The sequence below is a fragment of the Stegodyphus dumicola genome, chromosome 12, assembly GCF_044657685.1.
Source record: "Stegodyphus dumicola isolate Sdum_Otavi_A_Nest chromosome 12, ASM4465768v1".
In the NCBI taxonomy this organism is placed as follows: domain Eukaryota; kingdom Metazoa; phylum Arthropoda; class Arachnida; order Araneae; family Eresidae; genus Stegodyphus; species Stegodyphus dumicola.
This window is the reverse complement of record NC_140779.1, coordinates 41506588-41527522: the sequence shown is the minus strand read 5'-3', so window position 1 is coordinate 41527522 and position 20935 is coordinate 41506588. Positions and strand designations below refer to the sequence as shown.

General features: G+C 31.1%; 1 protein-coding gene across 1 annotated transcript in view; it reads right to left on the bottom strand.

The window, feature by feature from the left end:
- Positions 1-20935, bottom strand: part of LOC118192498 (carboxyl-terminal PDZ ligand of neuronal nitric oxide synthase protein-like) — a 116640-nt gene that overhangs the window by 41938 nt on the left and 53767 nt on the right. The window contains exon 6 of the mRNA XM_035363494.2: positions 9551-9689. Coding sequence (XP_035219385.2) covers positions 9551-9689 — 139 coding nt within the window. The remainder of the gene's footprint in view (positions 1-9550; positions 9690-20935) is intronic.

The following is a 20935-nucleotide window of genomic DNA, read 5'->3' as shown; positions in this document are numbered from 1 at the left end:
ACTTTCATTGTTAAATAGATTCCAGTTTACAGATCTAAGCATTTTGAGGTAACTTATGAATAATTTTAATATAATATCTTAAGCGGAATGTACAAATGTAATGTAAAAACATGCAATTTGATAATATAGCAAAACACAAAAGCTTAGCAGGGAACCAAGCTTATTCACATGTGCTCAGCCAAAATAAGCCCAATAAAGCCAAAAAGGATTATATGAAATCTAAAATTAGAAGTTTAGCAAAAAGATGTCTGGGTTAATGGTTACTGCTGTCCCCTGTTCATATTTGAATCTGCAGCCATATACTGTTGATTCGTGAAAATCAATTCTTTACTACTTACTGGCTAATAATGTTACCTCTTTTCAGTACATGATTGATTTATATATAATGCTTCATTTTTAAATTTTGTGCTTTTTTTCTATACACCAGATCGTGAACCCTCACAAATGACTCCAAAAAAAGCAAAATTATACATTGATAGTGGAAGATCATTTCAAGAAACCTGAAAAGAAACATTTGGAGGTATTGAACACAATAGGAAAGCATTATGTACGAAGAAAATACTGTGTGTTGCACATCTAGTGTTAGATGGCACTTTAACACCAACCACAATATTGTTGCTGAATGGAAGGTGTTTATTGAAGGGAACCTGAGGAATTATAATTACCAGAAAGTTGGTTTTTGCAATTATCTTTCTAAAACAAACCATCTAACAACAGACAGCTTTCAAATTTCACTGTTCCTGGCAAAATATAGTAAACCGTTTTCCAATGTAGATTTAATCAAAGAGGTCATGTTGTTTGGGAGTACCATAATTTCGAGTAGATAAGCCACCCAGGCGTATATGCAGCACACCTGATAACTGACTAAAAAAAATGAAAGTTCATCAGATAACCCACACCGCCGTATACGCCGCAGCAAGGCATTCAAACATATGGAACTTAATATTCATTTATTCAGTAATTCCCTGCCATATTGATGTAATCATCATCAATAACATTTTATAACATTAACAACATAAATATAGTCAGAAACATATAAATAAATAAGGAAGAAATATCTTAAAAAGAACTTGCTGAAAATGAATTTTGATGATTTGTAATAGACATTATTTTAACGGGTTCGGTAAACTTCGTTTATCACCACAAATTACCATATTACAAAAACAAATATGTAAATTAGATAAACAAACAGAATTTTTTAATTAAGTTAATCTACATTTATTTATACAAAACCTTCAAAATCTTACTTATCGATGTCAGAATTAAATAAATTTAACAAATGACCATCAAGGTCAATTTATTCATTCTGCTCTAAATCACTTCTTTCAACGTCACTACCTTCCCTTTCATTTTCTTTTTTAATGATTTTTGATTTAATGAAAGATAGTACAATCGTATCAGCTTGGACTGATTGCCACGCTTTATTGACCCATAAGGCAGCCTCCTCATACAAAGCTTTTCTCATTTGTCCGGAATTTGTGAAGGAATGGACTCTGCTTTGCATACTTTCCTCCCACTGCTTTCGAAGCTCATGCTTGAAAATTCTGTTGATAGGGAGATCAAGCAGCTGTAATATTTTTTAAGCCCACCTGGTATCACAGAGACTTTGGGGCTAAGTTTTTTTGCTTCAGATCTTCCAATATCAGCTAAATGGGATCACATTGAATCCAGAACGATGAGTCCTCGGGCTTGGAAAAAAGCACCTTTCTTTTTTTGATAAATTTCTCTCAGACAAAATAGCATCACTTCTTCGCACATCCATCCTTTTTCGTTGGAGCAAATAACAATTTCTTTAGGGAAGTTTCCTTTAGGAATTATTTCTCTTTTGAAAATTATCAAAGGGGTTACCCTCTCTCCATTGGCAGCACAACCCAAAACACAAGTAAAGAAGTCCTCATTTCCAGTTGTTTACACTGAAGCAGTTTTTTCACCTATTGAATGAATAGTTCTGCACGAAGAACAGTCAAAAGTAGCGGGCGCTTAATTCATATTATTTATTTGCCATCTTTTCAAATTTTGTTCTTTAATTTCCTTCGATGTATACTCCAAAAAAGGTATCTTTTTTTCAAGCCAGTCCATGGAAAGCTTTCGTCCAACTGTTGTTTTGATCCTGACAGATAATGTCTTTCACTTCATGAACCTGAAACACCAATTAGGTCCTCCAACAAAATTTTTAATGCCCATTTGTCGAGCAATTACTTTTGAAGGCGAATTCTAACTGCTCATACTAATAATCCACTTTCTCTCTGCTCTGTTGTTCATTTTGCTAAGCTGTCTTCCAAAACAGGCCACCCTATGACACCATTTCGACGAGATCTTTTATTCTTAGGCATTTTATTTAATTCTTCTTGTTCAGACGTCCACTACCACCGAATGCATCACTAGTCAATTTGAAATTCTTTAGCTGCAGCACGATATCCAATTTCGATCGCTTTCTTCACTGCCAAAAACTTAAAAGCAGCTAATAACTTTTTCTTCGAGTAGGAGCCATAATAATAATAATATTTTTAAAAGCACCAATGATAAGGCTAGTAAAAAGCAAGCTACAAAGTAGTAAAAACGTGTAAGAATGATCACAGCACTCAGCAAGTAAAAGTAGCTGTTTCCATTAAAACAAAAAGTCATAGGAAAATGTGGGCAAAACCATGGAGTTTAGAAAGAAGTACATGCTCTACGGTGTCTTTACATAGAACACAACCTACCTTAGTTAGGGGAGTTTGAACGCACTGAGAATTAAATGTTGCAAATTTTGTGACAGGGTCTACAGACGCGTCAAACCATAAGCTGCTCATATCGTCCACAACACAATCCAAACAGCTGGAGATTGCTTGCAATTTGATGTGGAAGCAGTTATTACGAAAATTTATTATTATTTCTATATCTACACTGTTCATGTTGAGTCATTCAAAGAATTTTATGACTTCACCTGTATACAGTACCAGCGCATTTTAGGATATGGGAAAACTAGATGGTTATTAGTCATGCCTGCAGTAGAGAGAATTTTAAAATTGTTTCCTGCACTGAAATCCTATTTCTTGTCGGAAGGAAATTGCCCCACCCTAATCTGCAACTTTTTTTAGAATACCTGTGCTGAATTGTGGAACTATTTCATACATAATATCGCTGTGGTGTTTCAAGTGGCAATTCTGCGCATAGAAGCACAGACTGCAACAGCATTGGAAAACTCTTCTGAACTGGATGATTTAATACATAAATGCACTGAGAGGAACACAAAAAAACTTTTTGCCCAATGAAGTACGTATGTGAATTACCCAATTAGAAGAGGAAGAATTTATAAGAAAAAATGATAATACGAGAACCATTGTAAATTTTTACGACTACTGTGCTGAATATCTGAAAGAGAGGGTTGAGCAATTCAAAGAACTACATGCATTTAGTTGGATTGTGTTAAAGGAGCTACTGTCATAGGAAAAACTACATGAGAGCTTGCAACTTTTTGAGTGGAAGATTCTGAAGGTTGGCATCGATGATAATGAGTTATTTGACAAAGTAAGCTACACTAGGCGATTTACTTCACCACAAAGGACTGAAGATTGGAACTGTCAGATAACTAGTGTTGACTGTCGATGGACTGAAGTTTTTCGTCATTTCAAGGATAAAAACGTGCATGTGTGCAAATCCAGAAAATTGAGGAGTTTTTGTTGTGTTTTCCAGGGACAAACGCCACCAGTGAAAAGAGTTTTCTCCTCTATGAATATCATATGGACAACTGAAAAGACACAGTTAAAACTGGAAACACTACAAGCAATGTTAATGGTGAAGTGCAATTTTGAGTTTGGCAGTTCTTGTAGTTCCTGTGATAAAGTCTATGAAAGAACCAAAACTTCTTAAAAGCATTCATTCGTCAATGAAATATGTGTACAGAGCACCTATACAGGATGATCCTTCTAGGTCAATGGCTGATCAGGAAGGTCCATCGTCTGCGTCGAATTAAAACATATGCAGCATCATGCTGGATGGACACATTCAAGCAGTAGGATATAAACTTTAGGAAGAAATATAGGAAGTTATAAACTTTTATTTTTTGACTGCTATTTTTTTTATTCTTTGGCTTTGCTCTTACTCTTACTGAAAGTGATTCAGTCTCAGATATGGCTAAACTCTATTTTTTCTAGCAATAATAGAGTCTGTTTAATACACACAACTAATTCACAATTGATGGGTAATTCTTTACAGGACAATGTGACTTCACTAAAAATTTTGCACTCCGTATTTTCACCTTCAAGGGGGAAGGGCCTACCATCCTCTCCCACCCTCCTCCACCACCACCCAATGTCGGATCTTTGCGTCCCGCTTTACCCTCTAGAAAATCTGATCGTCTTAAGCATGAGTAACAGTTACATAGCTATTTCAGCTTCAAATCACATTTTGATTTCACGAAGTGATTATTCAAACACAGTCTATCTACATAAAGAACTTTATCTTCATCAAGAGGCAGAATAGCTACTGCTGCTTCTCATAACAAATTCTAAGTCATAAAATCCATTGTAGTCATCTCCTCCTAAAAATATGATTTTGCAAATGTTGAGTACAAAGATGATTATCGCCGAGAAAGAAGCCAAACCAAACTGACAACACCTGCTGTTGTGTAAATACAAATCCACCATAATAATAATAAGGCACCATGTGACAGGGCTTTAACTGAAAAGTACCAAATGAAACATATAAATAACAAACACTAATACCAAAGTGACTGTTAACAAATAAAATATGTTTTATAATTTTGAAAAGGTGTACACAATTATTATTATTACTTATTTTACTTTTTTTCCTTCTCATGCCTGATTCTTTCTTTAATAAAATCCCCCAATTCCTCCTCTGAATTGCTTTCTTCTAGCTCTATAATAAGTTCAGTTAATTTTTTTAAGACTGTTTGTTCACAATGAAACAAATCAAAATCATGTTATATAACTTTGAAAAGAAGTGCACAATGATTATTATTATATTTACTTCCACTTTTTTTTTCCTTTCCAGACCTGGTACTTTCTTTGATATCCCCCAATTCCTTCTCTAAACTGTTTTGTTCTAGCTCTATAATAAGTTCAGTTAATTTTTTTAAGATGAATGTAATCATCTTAAAAAGACTTTCTTTAAGACTCTTTAATCTTTTTAAGACTGTTTGTTCACAATGAAATGAATCGAAATCAAATAAGAATACACATAATTTAATACATTCCAATTTAACAAGAAAAGTTAAAATACTTAAAACAAGAAGGATACATTTGAGCAGTTGCAATATTTTACATTTCATACCATTTTAAAATACATTTTACTGCTTTGATTTAAAATAATTATTATTTTTCTTATATTACTACATTTTTATGTACAAAAATGCTCTTTTCTGCTTAACTTCCAGTACAAGGCTTAATATTTCGATATTATTTTAAATTATAAACATTATAAAATTCATCACCCTCCCTTTGGTCATTTTGCACCAAACATTCTAAATTTTCTTTACTTAAAAAATATTATTAGTAAAACAGAAGCCAAAGATTTTTCTAACATTCACTATACTGTTTCAATTAATGATTTTAAAATGATTCATTAATGGGACGAAATAATATAGAAAGCCCAAGAGCATTGTTTCCATTATTCATCTCTTAATCAATGCCCAACAGAACCACATTCTGTAACTAACACACACACACACACAACAAACAACTATGGGAAAAATAAAAGACATTGCACAACATTATTTACTGTTTTACCATAAATAAACCTCTCCATTTGCAAGCATAACTGAAGTTTTGGTAAATTATAATAAATGTACAATAACATTTTTTCTCAGAGGATCTACTATATTACTGAGGAACTAAAAAATCATTCTGTAGTACTTTTCTGTTAATGGGATGCCGTTTCATATCAAACGTAAATACAAATCTAAGTAGGTGATAACAATCCAAATGTTTTACTGAATCCCTCCTCCTAAATAAGTTGTCTATTTTATTAAATCCTGAATAAACACAAAAAATAAAAATAAAAATAATTAAAATAATTAAAAAAAAAAAAAAACGAAAAATAATTATGGATAAACTACAACTAACTAGTGCAATATTATTTCTGAAGAGAAGCCTATATTCCAATAAGAATACAAAGCAGTATTTAAATTATAATATCTAATAAGATATCTTCATTTCTACTTCACTGTAACTTTAATCTCGGCCATTCTTTTTTCTATTCCTCAAGCTTCAAGTTATCACTAAATAATTAGAGATTAATATTATCACTCTAAAAACAAATATACACAAAATCTGAAAGGTTTCAGATTTTAAATTATGTCCAAAGAGGCATTTTTTTAACATTTTACCTATTACCTTTTTTATTAAATATCATGTTCTTCACACTTAAGCCATAAAATTCAGTTCAAGAGCAATATCGTAAAATAGTTTTAAATTGAACATATCTTTAGAATTTTCGATACAAAGTCTTGCGCACTGGAGATAAACTCACTGGAGCAACGTTTTCTGTACAACGTTGCCAGAGAAATATACATATATTTATGCAGATTTTTCATTATTTAATTTCTTCAAATATAATGCAGGACTCTAACATTTGTTGGCAACAGTTTGAAAAGTGAAATGGACATTTATAGTGAACCAACGCAACACCTGCACATTTAATAGGAGAATAACTTTCCTATTAAATGTGCAAAAAGAAAACAATAGTTCTTCAGGGACAAACCCCATTTGGACTAATAAAACAGATTTTACCAAATTAATTTTGAATATCCAAGAAACATAAAAATGATTTCATTTAACATTATCAAATTACTTTATTTTTCATGCAAACACTGCCACGTGAATTCAATGAAGTTATAATCCAAATAGTGGCTGCTAGTGCCATATTAATGCTTTTTTTTCCATTTTGCACATGGTAAACAATATCAGGATCAATAACACTGTATTTCTTGCATTTCTGATTAACTTGCAGATGCTCATGTCTTTATCAAATGATGGCATGCCGTTATTGCATGCACCAGGAAAGGAATCAAATCTATCAAATTTTGTTTAACGTTTTCTGCAACTTAATGCAACTAAGATGACACCTCTTGAACTACCTCCACATCAGGTGGGAGGGCTGGGTGATGTCAACAGAATCCTCAAAAGAGGAGAATACAAACTCAGCCTGGTGCACTTAAGAGCTTCAAACCACACCATAAACTTAAAAAAAAAAAAAAAACTCTCTCCTTTTACCTCCAAATCTTAACTGGAAACTTGACGGATCTGAAGATCACAGAGGGGGGGGGAGGCATCTATTGACTCTGTGCTATAGACTGTCCCACTACTCACTTGGATGGCTGAAGCCACTACTACCCGGGACAGCAGGGCTCGTGTTATTATGCCCCCCAGAGCTGCTACTGTCATAGTATCATGCTGTTGTTTATTACCAGAATATAGTAAAATCATAATTCTTTTAATTTAAACAATTTTTCTAATTAAAAAAAGCATTTTTATTTTTTCCTACATTAACTCATCAAATGGTTTCTATGTATTGACAGTTTTCAGAGTAATTAAACTTTTAACTAAATGACATTAAGAAGCATAATAAATATCTTTATGCATAAATTAATAATTGAGGCAATCTAAATTATTCAAAATTTTATTAACTACAGCATAAAATGCAATGAAATATCTTGGCAGTTAATAGGTATTAGTAACTTGCAAAATCACTTTAATCTCTTAAATAAACATATGCATACATACTGACAAGCAAAAAAAAAAAAAAACTTGTAATTATTTCTTTTATATAGATACAAATAAGCTTATGAAATCAGAAATAAGTATATATAATAAGAATGACACTGATATCAGTTATCAAAAACATATATGTGCAGAAATCGCTTTTTGGCTACTCTACTATTAAACTCTACTATCTTATCTCTCATAAAAGGTGCCCTTATTTTTAAATTAAGTATTGTCAATAAAAGGTTTTTAAAGAATACAATTATTTACAATCCTTTTTTTATTAACCTAAGAGATATCTTTCTAACTTAAAAAAATTTAAAACAGCCCAAATGAGCTTATGATGAAAGTGTGTTTTCATTCTGCAAGTATCAAACTAATGCATGGCACCTTATCCTGCACGGGAAAAGATTTAAAGTATTTAATAAATATAGTTACTTATGCCAACAAAGAGCTACAGAGTATTTTGATTCATGAATTATCTCCCCCTGAATTTTGACTGAAAGAATGAAAACACATTGGCAAGAAAAACAAACTTGATTTCTGAATGTTGAATTGTTGATAATAAATTTAAGCACTCAAGTCAAGGAGTCATCAAGGACTGACAAAATTACATCAGAAGTGGTGAGAATATATACTTTTGAATAGAAAAATAAAGATTACCAAAACTCTTCATTCCCCCCTTTTTAAGAAGGGCAATCTTTGTTTATTTTTATTACAACCTGACATTTTAAAAAAGCTTCCAATTTAACCTGAATTTTTTTTTTTAAAGTTTGCATGTTCCCAGACATTTCCCACCCCTCCCCTACTTTCCATGAGCTTTCAGGTGAGGAGGAACACTAAATTACAACTGCATAGCTGGAGAGGAAAAAAAAGAATTTAAAGATAACAATCATTATAATCACCAGAAAAAGTGCCTTGCAGATAACTATATAAAAGTTTCTCCGAGAAAAATTATAAGAGTAACATTAAGAAAAAACAACAGATTTAAAACAGTGAATAAAAATACCATCAAATACTTTAGAATAATCAAATAAGTAAAAAAGGTATTTATGTATTAACACAGCCACCTTAGTAGATGTTGCCAAAATTTCACATTGTGCCAAACTCTGGCAACCATGTGCATAACCATTTTTCTGGCAACTATGGTCATAACAATCCTTCAGGATAGCACTGCCGCCATTTTCATATGCATTCTTTTTTGCTGTATTTCAAGTTCCAACAACTTTTATAAGCAAATTGTGGCCTTTTTTGCCTTAAACTTAGTTTTAAAATATGGGCTTGTGGAATTTGGCGGCAATGGAAGAAACTGTGGTAAAATTTTGGCAAGAATACAGAATTTTGCTGAAAATTTGCTAAAGGGAACAATGAGGAAATGTGTTTCATAGATAGCTGATGAGCCAAGGGTTGCACGAACTCTAGTCTCTCAAACTCTGGTTTTTTTTTTTAAGTGAAAACAGATTGCTATGTACTTCAAGAGTAGAAAGCCCCCCCCCCCCCCGAAAAACACAGAAAGATTTAAATTTTTTAATATAATATGTAATCTTTATCTAATAATTCAAATTTGCAATTTAAATTGCTAAAGTACGTTTTTCTTTCTTATGCTAATCTTTACTAATTTATGATTAATATCAAAAGTGTGGGAATCTTTCTAAAAAAAGGCTTGAAAACCCACCAATTTGTACCCAATAAGTAACTTTCACCTTTTCAACTGTAAAAAATCAACTAATTGCACCAAGATGGTTGTGTTAATATATAAGTACCATAAAAAATTATAAAAAGCTTCCAAAAGTATACTATTTAAGATAAAATTATAGAAAATGGAACAAGAAAAGAAAAACAAACACCTTTATTATTGTGGTCATGTAGATTACTTTCATCTAATTCTTCATTAGTGCAAGCAGATGTAGAAGCTAAGGCCAAACTGAGCTTGTGACAAACTTCAAAAGCCTGACCAACTGTCCGTACAATGCGCATAGCTTGGCTCTAAAAAATATACTTATCTATACTTTTCTTTTTAAATAGCTCAAAAACTTGCTACCTAATTAATACATTTAACAGCTACTATAAAAAGAAACAGAAGTAAATATTTTTTAATATTACTACTACAGAAAGGTACAGCTGCAGATTTATAATAAAAGGAATATGAGATAATCATTACAGCTGATTTTGAATAGCAGATTTTAAACATATACTACACTAAGAAACAACTCAATGGCATGTAATTTCATTCACTGAAGAGCAAATCTAGCAAGTATTTTCCAAAAAATCCCCCCACAAATATTTTTTTTTATTTATGACAATAATAATATTCCAAGATGCACAAATTAATAAAACTTATAAGGTGTTTTCATGGTGTAACTGGACACTTATTTGGGAGGTCCTGAGCTGAAATCCTGGCAAAGAGCATTGCACATTTTTCACATTTCTGCATTGCTACAACCTAATAACTCTACAAGTGGTGCCCAAACTAAGGTGGTGGATGATAATTTGTCACCACCAGGATTTGGAAATTGAGTCTCCTAATGTTGTGCCACTTATGGTAAGTAAATTACCTCAGTTAATACTTTGTTTGAAAAAGAGTAGCAATGCCTCAGTTTATCGGGAGACTGTAATTAGAACAGTAGTTCAAAAATTTTTTGGAAGAAATGAGTTTGTAATGAAACGTTTTGTTGAAAATAATTTAAATAAAATGTTTATGTCATTAAAAGAAACTTCTTGTCTGTCAATTCAAGCGAGCCATCTCATTTATCTGATCTAATGAGTATCTTTAGTCTAAAGTAACTGACACCTAATTTCCAGTAGCCCTTTAAAAGGGAGAGTACATAAGGTATCTTCTCCCTCCTTTTTGTATGCCTTTATGGTAACTGGAAACACACTCGATGCATATTTGGGAGGTGAATAGTTCATATTCTGGCAGAGGCACTGCACATTTTTCATGTTCCTGCATTAATATAACCTAATGACTCTACAAACCTGCATTTGCGAAAGACTGCCAAGAAGGTTAAGAGAAAAATTTAGTGCATCTGAAAAGAAACCAAACTTTATAAACTACACAAACCAGGGCTTAATTTCTAAGATTGGAAGTGCCGTAGCCCTATGGAAGACCATCAGCAAAGAGGAACAAGAGTAAATAAATAAATAAAATGATTATTAAACTCATTAATAATTGTAAAATTAAATAGTTAATTATTATCAAATTAATTAACAGCTATTTAATTAATGTTTATAAATTGTTATTTAATCAAGAATTATTATATGATTCATTAATTATAATTTAATTGATAATTATTACATAATTAATTATTATTTATTGAAATAATTGATGATTGAAGTAATTAAATAAAATGTAAAGGGATAAATTGAAATTTAATAAGCGATTTTTAATATAATTTTATCGTTAAAATAAAATTTCTACTGAAATTGTTATTCAATTACATAAAAGAAGTGCCGCAGACTTCTTATTCAGGGCTCCAGTGCGTTCCAATTAGAATTATGATTTATAACAAAAACTAAGAAGCACCAGCCCAATTTAAGCTCTGATCGTAGGGGGGGAGAGTTCTTTTATCATTACAAAAATTAAATACACTTAAAGTATAGCTAATGAAAATTCCAGGGCGGAACAGAATGGGAATATGAGTGGGTGGAAACAAAAAATGAGGGGGATCTTGGTGAGAGAGAACTCTTTGACCGCGGCTCTCTGCTGATATAGTTATAGCCATCAAGCAGATGTGTATCAGGGGTAAAACGAGTCCTGAATCTGACTCCTAAGGATGAATGTAAAGTTGTTGGTTATATTCCCCCCCCATTAGTGGATACTGTGGGAAGACGATGTATAGGACGTGCTTGAGCAGTTTATCTCAGTATTTCACTCTTATTGTACTCACTGTCACTTAACGCGCATTTAAGAACACAAATTTTATTTCCTGCGAGGATAACTAAATAACTAACTGTAAGCATCGATAAAAATACACTAGATACAATGGCATGGCGAGAAATTTACACATTCCTAAACAAACTCCCCCAAATTTATTGCCCTTCTTAAAGGGAAAGGTTTCCGCATGTGAGTTAGGGGACTTTACTTGAACGTCTCATGTTCTCAAAAGTTTGTATTTCTAGGGAAATAGAGTATTGCAAGGTCTGCTTATTGTTAAACTAAAATGTTAGGAATTCTAAATTTTTTCCCCTTTAAATTATGGTTCAGTTTTATAGAGCTCATCTTATTTAGGGCTCCGGTGTGCTCCGGTTAGAATTGTAATTTATCTTACAAATTGAGAAGTACCGGCGGAATTTAAGCACTGACACAAACTACTACGCACCTGGCAAAAATCAAACTTTTTATTTAAAATACATTTTCTGTATCAATGTTATTCAGGGTCATACTGAAAAAAAATGTATGGACAGACTTTTGCCACCCCATTTTTGGTATGATCTCAATGATCTTTGCCATGGCAACTTTATGATTTCAGTGTTATCATATAAAGTTTCTTTCATCACCATTTTCATGTTGAAAATTAGAAAACATATCATATGCATTACTTTTATTTTGAAATAAACAGTCACATACTTTATGCATTAGGCACATATTTTATGCATGAAAGCAAATTTAAACATGCCAATTAAACTTGATTTCTACACCCCATAATAACAAAAATTTAAAGTTATCAAATATAGCTGCAATAAAATAACACGGATAGAAAATTGTTCAACTATAAAAGCTCTGCAGAAAGATCTAATTATAATGCTCCAAAAATGCATTGGCATATAATAATTACTAGATTTAGATCAGCAATTATGTACTAATTGCAAATTGCTTAGATGCAAGCATAATCACAAATTTGTCTCAGTGGATGCTAACAGAAAATCACAAAAGCATAGCAGAAGGCAGAGCCTAAGGAGTCGCTCAAAAACCCAAAGGCCAGCAAATCGAAGGTAAGACACTATACAACTCATTTCTTTAATGCACACCTTAGCTGTGTTGAAAATGGTTTTGCCATTTCAAATTGAAACAAATGAGAAATACTCAGAACATCACCTTGTAACATCTATGACATTAAAATTGTATTTAATAGAAAATATCATCTCAAAAACTGACCAGATGAATAATACAGCAGCACAAACTTAAGCTTTTACTATATTATGCTGCATTACTGCACTTTATTGTACAGACAGCTAATGATATCCTTGATTTGGCATGTCCAGATGTTTGAGTAATCAGTTAATTTCATAGGCTTTTATTTTTGGATGTACACCGAATTAGAAAAAAAAGGAGACATTTTTTTGTATTTTGAAAATGCAACTTACAATATATATTAGCTTTATATACAGTACAAAGTCTGTAATCCGGACTCATCGGGATTTTGGCGATTCCAGATTAGGGGTTTTTTCGGATTATACATCAATTTAAATCTCGTAAGATGGCATGCAGAAATTATACAATTAAAAATATGAAATCGTAATTTATGAAATAAAGAACAATTATGATCTAAATGGTATCCAAATTTACAAAAAAAAAAAAAAAAAAAAAAAAAAAGCTTAATATTTATTTGTTTACTTTATTAAACACTTCTTTTAATGTAAGTTGTTTAAGATGCTTCCACAAAAAATTTAAAAAGTTCCTTTTTCTTGTGTCATATATAGTGGACTTTCCAATTCCATACTTCTCGCATAATTTTGAGACGGATAGTCCTTTATCCATTTTTTGCAGCAATTCCTCTTTTTGTTTAATGGACATCGAAACATGCTTTCGCTTTGTAGGTGCTTTGGCAGCTCCAGAATTGGAAACTGTTTTTGACATAATCGAAAGTTCAAGCTTAATTTTTATAAAATTGTTCTAACAGTCTGCAAAAAATAATAAGCCGGATCCAATTAGAAGATTAAGGAACAGTGCAATCTGCAACATTCACTGAAATGCCTTAGATAATTTTAGCCTAGCTTATACCGTCCAGTACACATTAAACGCATTATGTGTTTACGCATGCGCATACAGTTTGTAGCTTTGAGGTCCGGATTATAGATCATTCCGGATTATGGACGTCCGGATTACAGACTTTGTACTGTATATAGCATTGTTCTAAGATACATAATTTGACAAAAATTGGACTTCTTTTGAAATGGGATGGCAATTTTTTTCCATATTTTGATTCTATGATTCAAATTATGCCAAAGTGCCAAGTTTTGTAAAAAGTGCAGCAGCAGCACATCTTTTTAAATTAGCCCTCAAAATTCTATTCCACAATATTAATCGAATTTAATATATATTTATTAATACTTATTTCAGTTATTTTTACTTGATTTCCCTTTTTTTTTTCAAAAAAAAATTATTTAATTATAACCTATAAAATTTGTAACATGACCTTAAAAGTAGATATATTTTTAGGTGTATTGCAAAAAATTAAAAGATTTTAATTCAAAAAAAAAAAAAAAGATGCATGTAAATTTATATATTGGCAAATTTTGCAACTTGGCATCTTTGTTTAACCCATTCAGTATGGGCGTGTCATATATGCATCAACAGAAACATTACCTTACGGCCAGATGTGTCATATTTCAATTGCCATTTAATTCACTCTATGGCCGAACATACCACATTTGACGTTTTAGATGGAACATTTAATTAGTATTTTTTACTGCCGCTTGATGTAGCTGTATGTCTGTTATGGTGAAATATATTGAAAGTTAAGTATGTTTACCTTCATTCCTACGCAATGTTTTTTTATTTTTGGTATCTTGTTTCGGAATGAGAGTGAGATTCGTGGGTGGGTGTTGAGCAATGTAATGTCTCTTTAAGTGAGTCATTTGATATAAACAAATGCACATGTTTTCGCTGCATTGAGATACTTTTTATTTTTACTTCCTTGTACGAAGTAAAAAGGAAGTATTCTAATCGCGAAAAGTTTTAGGCAGCATACTTCAACGAAAATATGCATTTTGACCACTATTGAATGCAATTTAACGATGTTTTTGCATGAGATCTGTACATAAGGACGGAATGAAAGTCTCTTTTCCTCCAAAAAAATTATAAAACTTCTTTAAAATGAATTCTGAAGAAAATTTTTCATGGCGTCTGTACGAATGTATGTATGTACGTAAGCATCTCGCATAACTCAAAAATGAGTAGCCTCAGAACGCTGAAATTTTGTATATAGGACTGCTATAACATGTAGATGTGCACCTCGTATTTTGGTTGCAATCGGCCGCACTAAACATATATAAATATATTTATATATATATCCACTCTGTTACCCGACTCAGTGATCTCAGTTTCTTTACTCTTATATGTTAGTAAATTGTACATTTTTTGCTTTAAAAATGATTGAATTATGTTGTTCTTATGTGCCGGTTAAGGTTTTTATGCCTTTAGTAAATGTGTATGCAATATTTTTAGAATTATCAACAATTTTAAATTGTTTAAGTGCCGCTAAGCCTAATAATGTTTTTGATGGTGGCCATTGCTCTTGTTTACATTTGAAACAGCAGGATAGCGGATTTGTTCCCAATCTAGAGAAACTTAGCTTGGGAACAACAAAGATAACGCCTTTATTTATTATTTAAATCATGCTTAATCCTTTCTGGAATTTTTTCGAAGAAATAAGCGTTTAAGATTTACTTCGTAATTTTTAATACAGATATTTTGAGTTTTTATGTATTTTTGCCTTGTTGCGAAGTGAAAATTGAATTAATTGAATGAGAAATACTCAATCGTCTGTGAAAAACTGTTTCTTTTTTGTTTTGTTTTCTTAATTTCTTTTATACATTGTTCTAGCTTTATTATAGCATTTGAATAGAACATGTGGCAACGATTAGATAATACTTTAAATAATATAAATTTTGTGCATTCCGAGTTATAATATGAACAAAATATAATACTGTTAAGTAAACCTAGCGCCAGAGTGTCGCTATGGTAAACAAAGTGAATTTTAAAGAATGCATTTATTCTATTGTGGTTTATGCACTGTCGGCGAAGTAGGTTTAATTCACTGTCGGCGAAGTAGGTTTAATTCAATCTAATAAGTTTAAATGAAATGCTAGAAAAAATGCATATAATTTAATATTCCGTACAAGGAAGTCATGTGATGTACACATCAGATTTTTTTTTTTTTTTTTTTTTTTTTTTTTTTTTTTTTTTTTTAAGCGGCAAAACGAAAGTACTATTTCACCGTAGAACAACATAGCACAAACGCTAAATGAGTCAAATTTGTTGAGTAAAATAGCAGCAGATATTCTATTCCTGTGACATATGCAACTTGGACTTTGCGTACACCCATGTTTCAAAGAATATCATATACTCATTTTGAAATATTGGTTCCTTTTCATTGCTTGTGTGTTGAATTTTTATGAAAGACAGTTTTAATATTTTTTAACTTTAATTATGTGCTGTATTAAATAAAATCTGCTATTGTTTGGTTATTTTTACATATATATTTATTTGTGGGATAAGGGGAAAATTATATTATTCCAGAATGAGCATTTTATAAAATAAGGAAAATATAATAATAAAGCTTTAAAATTGTTTCTGACAACAACCTGATTATTCTTCTCATAATGTACCAAAAATTGGAACAAGTGGATGAAAAATGTAATTTATACGAATTTTTTTCCAAAGTTAGGCTTAGCAGCGCGAATTGCCCGTCCCCACAAGACGACACATCTGGTTGACGCGTCATCCCAAGACAACTCTTCGGTAGGTAACAGAGATGCCCGTCATGAACGGATTAAGTGATAATAAGGCCAAAAGTGATTTACCCACTTTGTTACAATTTTTAGTGAATTGCCACACTTATTTTCAACCTTAAATTTCTGAATTTTATCTGGAAATCAGGATTTATTCTTTTTTTACTAATGATTTATAATAAATAATTACTAATAATATATGGAAAGTGGTTTTTTTAACCTTCTGCATATGGTTCCCGTGATTTCCACAGGATACGAAATCCGTCTCATGGGTTGCATCGTGCATAAGCTTATTTCTCTTATTTTCAATACGGATCCCACTTTTTCTTGATGTAAGCTGAGAATACTGTAACATTCATATTTCATGTTTCATTTTGCACCTATATGGCACTACAGGCTTACATTGTAAGGGAGTAACTATTGTTTCTTCACAGCCAAACACAATCGATGCTGCTGCTTCTTTAATTGTGGAATGATAAGAAAATAGTAAATATGCTTAGTTATTTTTATGATGTGTCATATGTATCAGTTTATTCAGGGACTGCAAAAGAAAAACTACAGCCAAAAGTGATTTATGATTATACCTTTACAGTGGGTGATGCCGACAGATGCAATCAGGAGATATCTACCCTAAAACAACTTTGTAAATATTACAAGAAAATATTTTTCCATATGATGGATCAAGCAGTGTAGAATTGGTATATAATATACAGAAAAATAACAAACATGAAAAAATCCCTTCTTGATTCCAAGCTAGCTGTGAACAAATACTCTTCTGCTCATGAACACAGTCTAGTGTTGATAGTATGAACTTTATTTGCCTTTCAGGGAAGCATTCTGCAAGTCATATACCACCAAATTCTATAAAAAGGAACCTAGAAGGCAATGTGCAGTGTGTTGCTCCAAAAAAGACCACATTGGGGGAAAATGCATAAAGAGACTTACATTTGGTATGAAGAATGTGAAGTTGAAATATGGTTAGAGCTGTGTTTATAAGTTTACCACACTAAAAAAAATTTTGTATAATAATAAATGAGTACAAGTAATATTACTAGCTGTACAAATTAGTTAACATGTATATTTATCAAAATCAAAAAGATTCTGTGTATTTTTATATTCTTATTCCATACGCACTAAAATCACGTGAACCGTAACGTATATTTTTTAATATATAAAGATAATGAAAATATAAAAAAACTACCCCGTATTTCAGGACCAGAATGTATCAAAATCAACCAGTATGCAGAGGGTTAAATTATAAGGAATATAAATCAAATTTTTAATATATTTTCCCTTATGTTTGCAAAAGCAAAATTTCATCTATAATTTGCTATTTTTTACTTTACTTTTATTTCAATTGAATTTTATAAAACTAAAAAGTGGGTTTGATAACAAAATTTTATAACTGATTGATTAATTAAAAGAATTCAGTGCTTTAAAATACAAAACTTGTTCTACTAAATGCATACTTAATAAAATTTTTGTATTTTATGAACTGAAATTATATTGCTCAACGATAAGTGAATTAAATTAGTTTTATTATGCAATTAGCTGTTATTATTGCATAATAAAAATAAAATTTTAAATAAATAGCATATTACTAATGCTACCTCAAAACATTGCATGCTGAAAAACTTGTAACAGTAAATATTCCAGACTGCGTAACTTTTTCAATATTGCTGTCAGTTCCTTAACACTCCAGAGTAAATGTCAAAATATAAATATTAGAATGAAGCCTGACATGCAAGTGCAGGTAAAAGTAAAAAACTGGACTATATTTTTATGACTAAATCCAAAGAAATACAGCAAGAACTAAGATTCATTATTACATGAGTATAGACACTTAATAAATAAATTAATTAATAATATTCAAACTGAATTATTATTTGAATATGGGAAAGCACACAAGAGTTAGTTCCCTTTCAAGGGACTTTTAAAAGAAAAACTGGTTTGCATTAATGCTACATATAGAAAAACTTCAAAAATGCAGTCAGCCCATTCGCCTTTGTTTGCAATGAATGAAATATCAGTAGTGTTCTTTACCTAGTCAACCATTGTTAAGGTCTGCTTAAATTAGGAGCCAGATTATTAGTCTCTAACTTGCTATTTAAAATATTATTATACTCTCAGGCACAAAAGAGCAGAGTTCAAACTTTGTTAATGCATTATTTCGTAAACTACCCAGACACAGTGGAAATGAATATCCAGTTATGTTATTTTGGTATTCCCTTAATGTCCTTAGAATCACAGCTAAAGATGAGATGATAATTTCCCTGAGTTTTGGGAAGATCAAACAGGAGTCAGATTTTTAGACTAATGATACATCTTACAAAATGAATTTTGTAAGATTTTCAAAATTGCAAAACAATTCTGCAATTTTGAACATTTGGCTGAGTAGTTGAATTAAGCAGGTGATTTTTAATCTCTCATTATTCAGATAGAAACCATTACTACAAGCACATTGTATTGCATGAGGATGTATCTTCCCACAACCCAAAAACCACTCCATACAGCTGCTTCTGCTAAAAATAAGTTTGTGTAGTCAGTCATCCCACATGTTCTCCAGATCTGTATCTTTGCAATTATTTTTGCTTCCCCAAAACTAAAGTTGTCTCTCAAAAGAAAATTTATTTGTGACATGAAAGAGATAAAAGGAAAGCTATATCTACACATACAGCTAGGCCAAAAACAAGGAAAGCTACATCTACTCATACAGCTGGGCAAAAAACAAGGAAAGCTATATCTACTCATACAGCTGGGCCAAAAACATGGAAAGCTATAGCTACTCATGCGGCCGGGCCAAAAACAGACATATACAAGCGTTCTCATTAAACAACTCTCGGATTTGCATCAAGGCAAAAAGTCACATTAGTGTATGCTCTAAAACATTTCTATTTCTTTAAATACATTCTGATTATTTAATTGCATATTGCGCATATGCACTTAAATTTTGATAAGTCAAAACTCGAATTTCAATGGAGTGATTTTAGGAATTAGGAATTCAAAGGTAAATTACAATAAATATAGAGATATATCACTAATACAAAATTGCGTTTTCAGCAGTACTAATTCAAAATTGAGTTTTCAATATTTGTTTTTTGATGGGTGTTTTCTTTTAGTTTTGGCTAGTTGAAACCTGACTATAATTAGACTGGTTTTTTGCTTTGTACCATAAAAGCAAACATTCTATGCATGATATACCTATTTTATAGCTCAGTTTTAAATTAAGTATTTAACAAAATAAGTTTTAAGAGTTTGGCAGTTTGGATCCTATCTCATCTTTTACTAAAACTATATGAAATGTAAACTCTTATATTAACCCGCTTACAAAGAATTTTTCAAATAGCTAGTTTTACCTCCCACTTCTAGAGATAACTTAAAATATGCTCATTAATATGGAACTTGAAGATTTTAGAAATTGTCAACAGTATATGATTTAGATTATCTGTGCCCGACTTCAGATTGGACAACTAGGTGCGATAGAATAAATGCTGAATTATATTGATAAGAAAAGTTTGGAAGATGCTTCTATTATTTTGTAAACAGGTTTTAATTCAAGAAATTGTCCTTTAAGGTTTACTTCAAATTTAATTTTCAACTAAAATGTCTAGAAAATGAAAAATAGTCTTCTTGAGCAAATTAAAAAATTTTAAAACAAAATTCAAATTTATAAAAATGTAACTATCGAAAAAACTGAATATCCTTGTGTCAGCACAGAAAACAAATATTTCTGAAAGAAGAAATTAGAAGAACAAGAGCTTGTACCATAAAAGCAAAAGATTCTGTGTATTTTTATATTTTTATTCCATACGCACTAAAATCACGTGAACCGTAACATATATTTTTTAATATATAAAGATAATGAAAATATAAAAAAACTACCCCGTATTTCAGGACCAGAATGTATCAAAATCAACCAGTATGCAGAGGGTTAAATTATAAGGAATATAAATCAAATTTTTAATATATTTCCCTTATGTTTGCAAAAGCAAAATTTTACCTATAATTTGCTATTTTTTACTTTACTTTTATTTCAATTGTATTTTATAAAACTAAAAAAGTGGGTTTGATAACAAAATTTTATAACTGATTGATTAATTAAAAGAATTCAGTGCTTTAAAATACAAAACTTCTTCTACTAAATGCATACTTAATAAAATTTTTGTATTTTATGAACTGAAATTATATTGCTCAACGATAAGTGAATTAAATTAGTTTTATTATGCAATTAGTTGTTATTATTGCATAATAAAAATAAAATTTTAAATAAATAGCATATTACTAATGCTACCTGAAAACATTGCATGCTGAAAAACTTGTAACAGTAAATATTCCAGACTGTGTAACTTTTTCAATATTGCTGTCAGTTCCTTAACACTCCAGAGTAAATGTCAAAATATAAATATTAGAATGAAGCCTGACATGTAAGTGCAGGTAAAAGTAAAAAACTGGACTATATTTTTATGACTTTGCTTAAGCTTTTCACTCATTGCAGTTAATGTGCCAAAAGAAACACAAGAATGAAGACATAACATTACAGGTGAACGTGAAAGAATGCA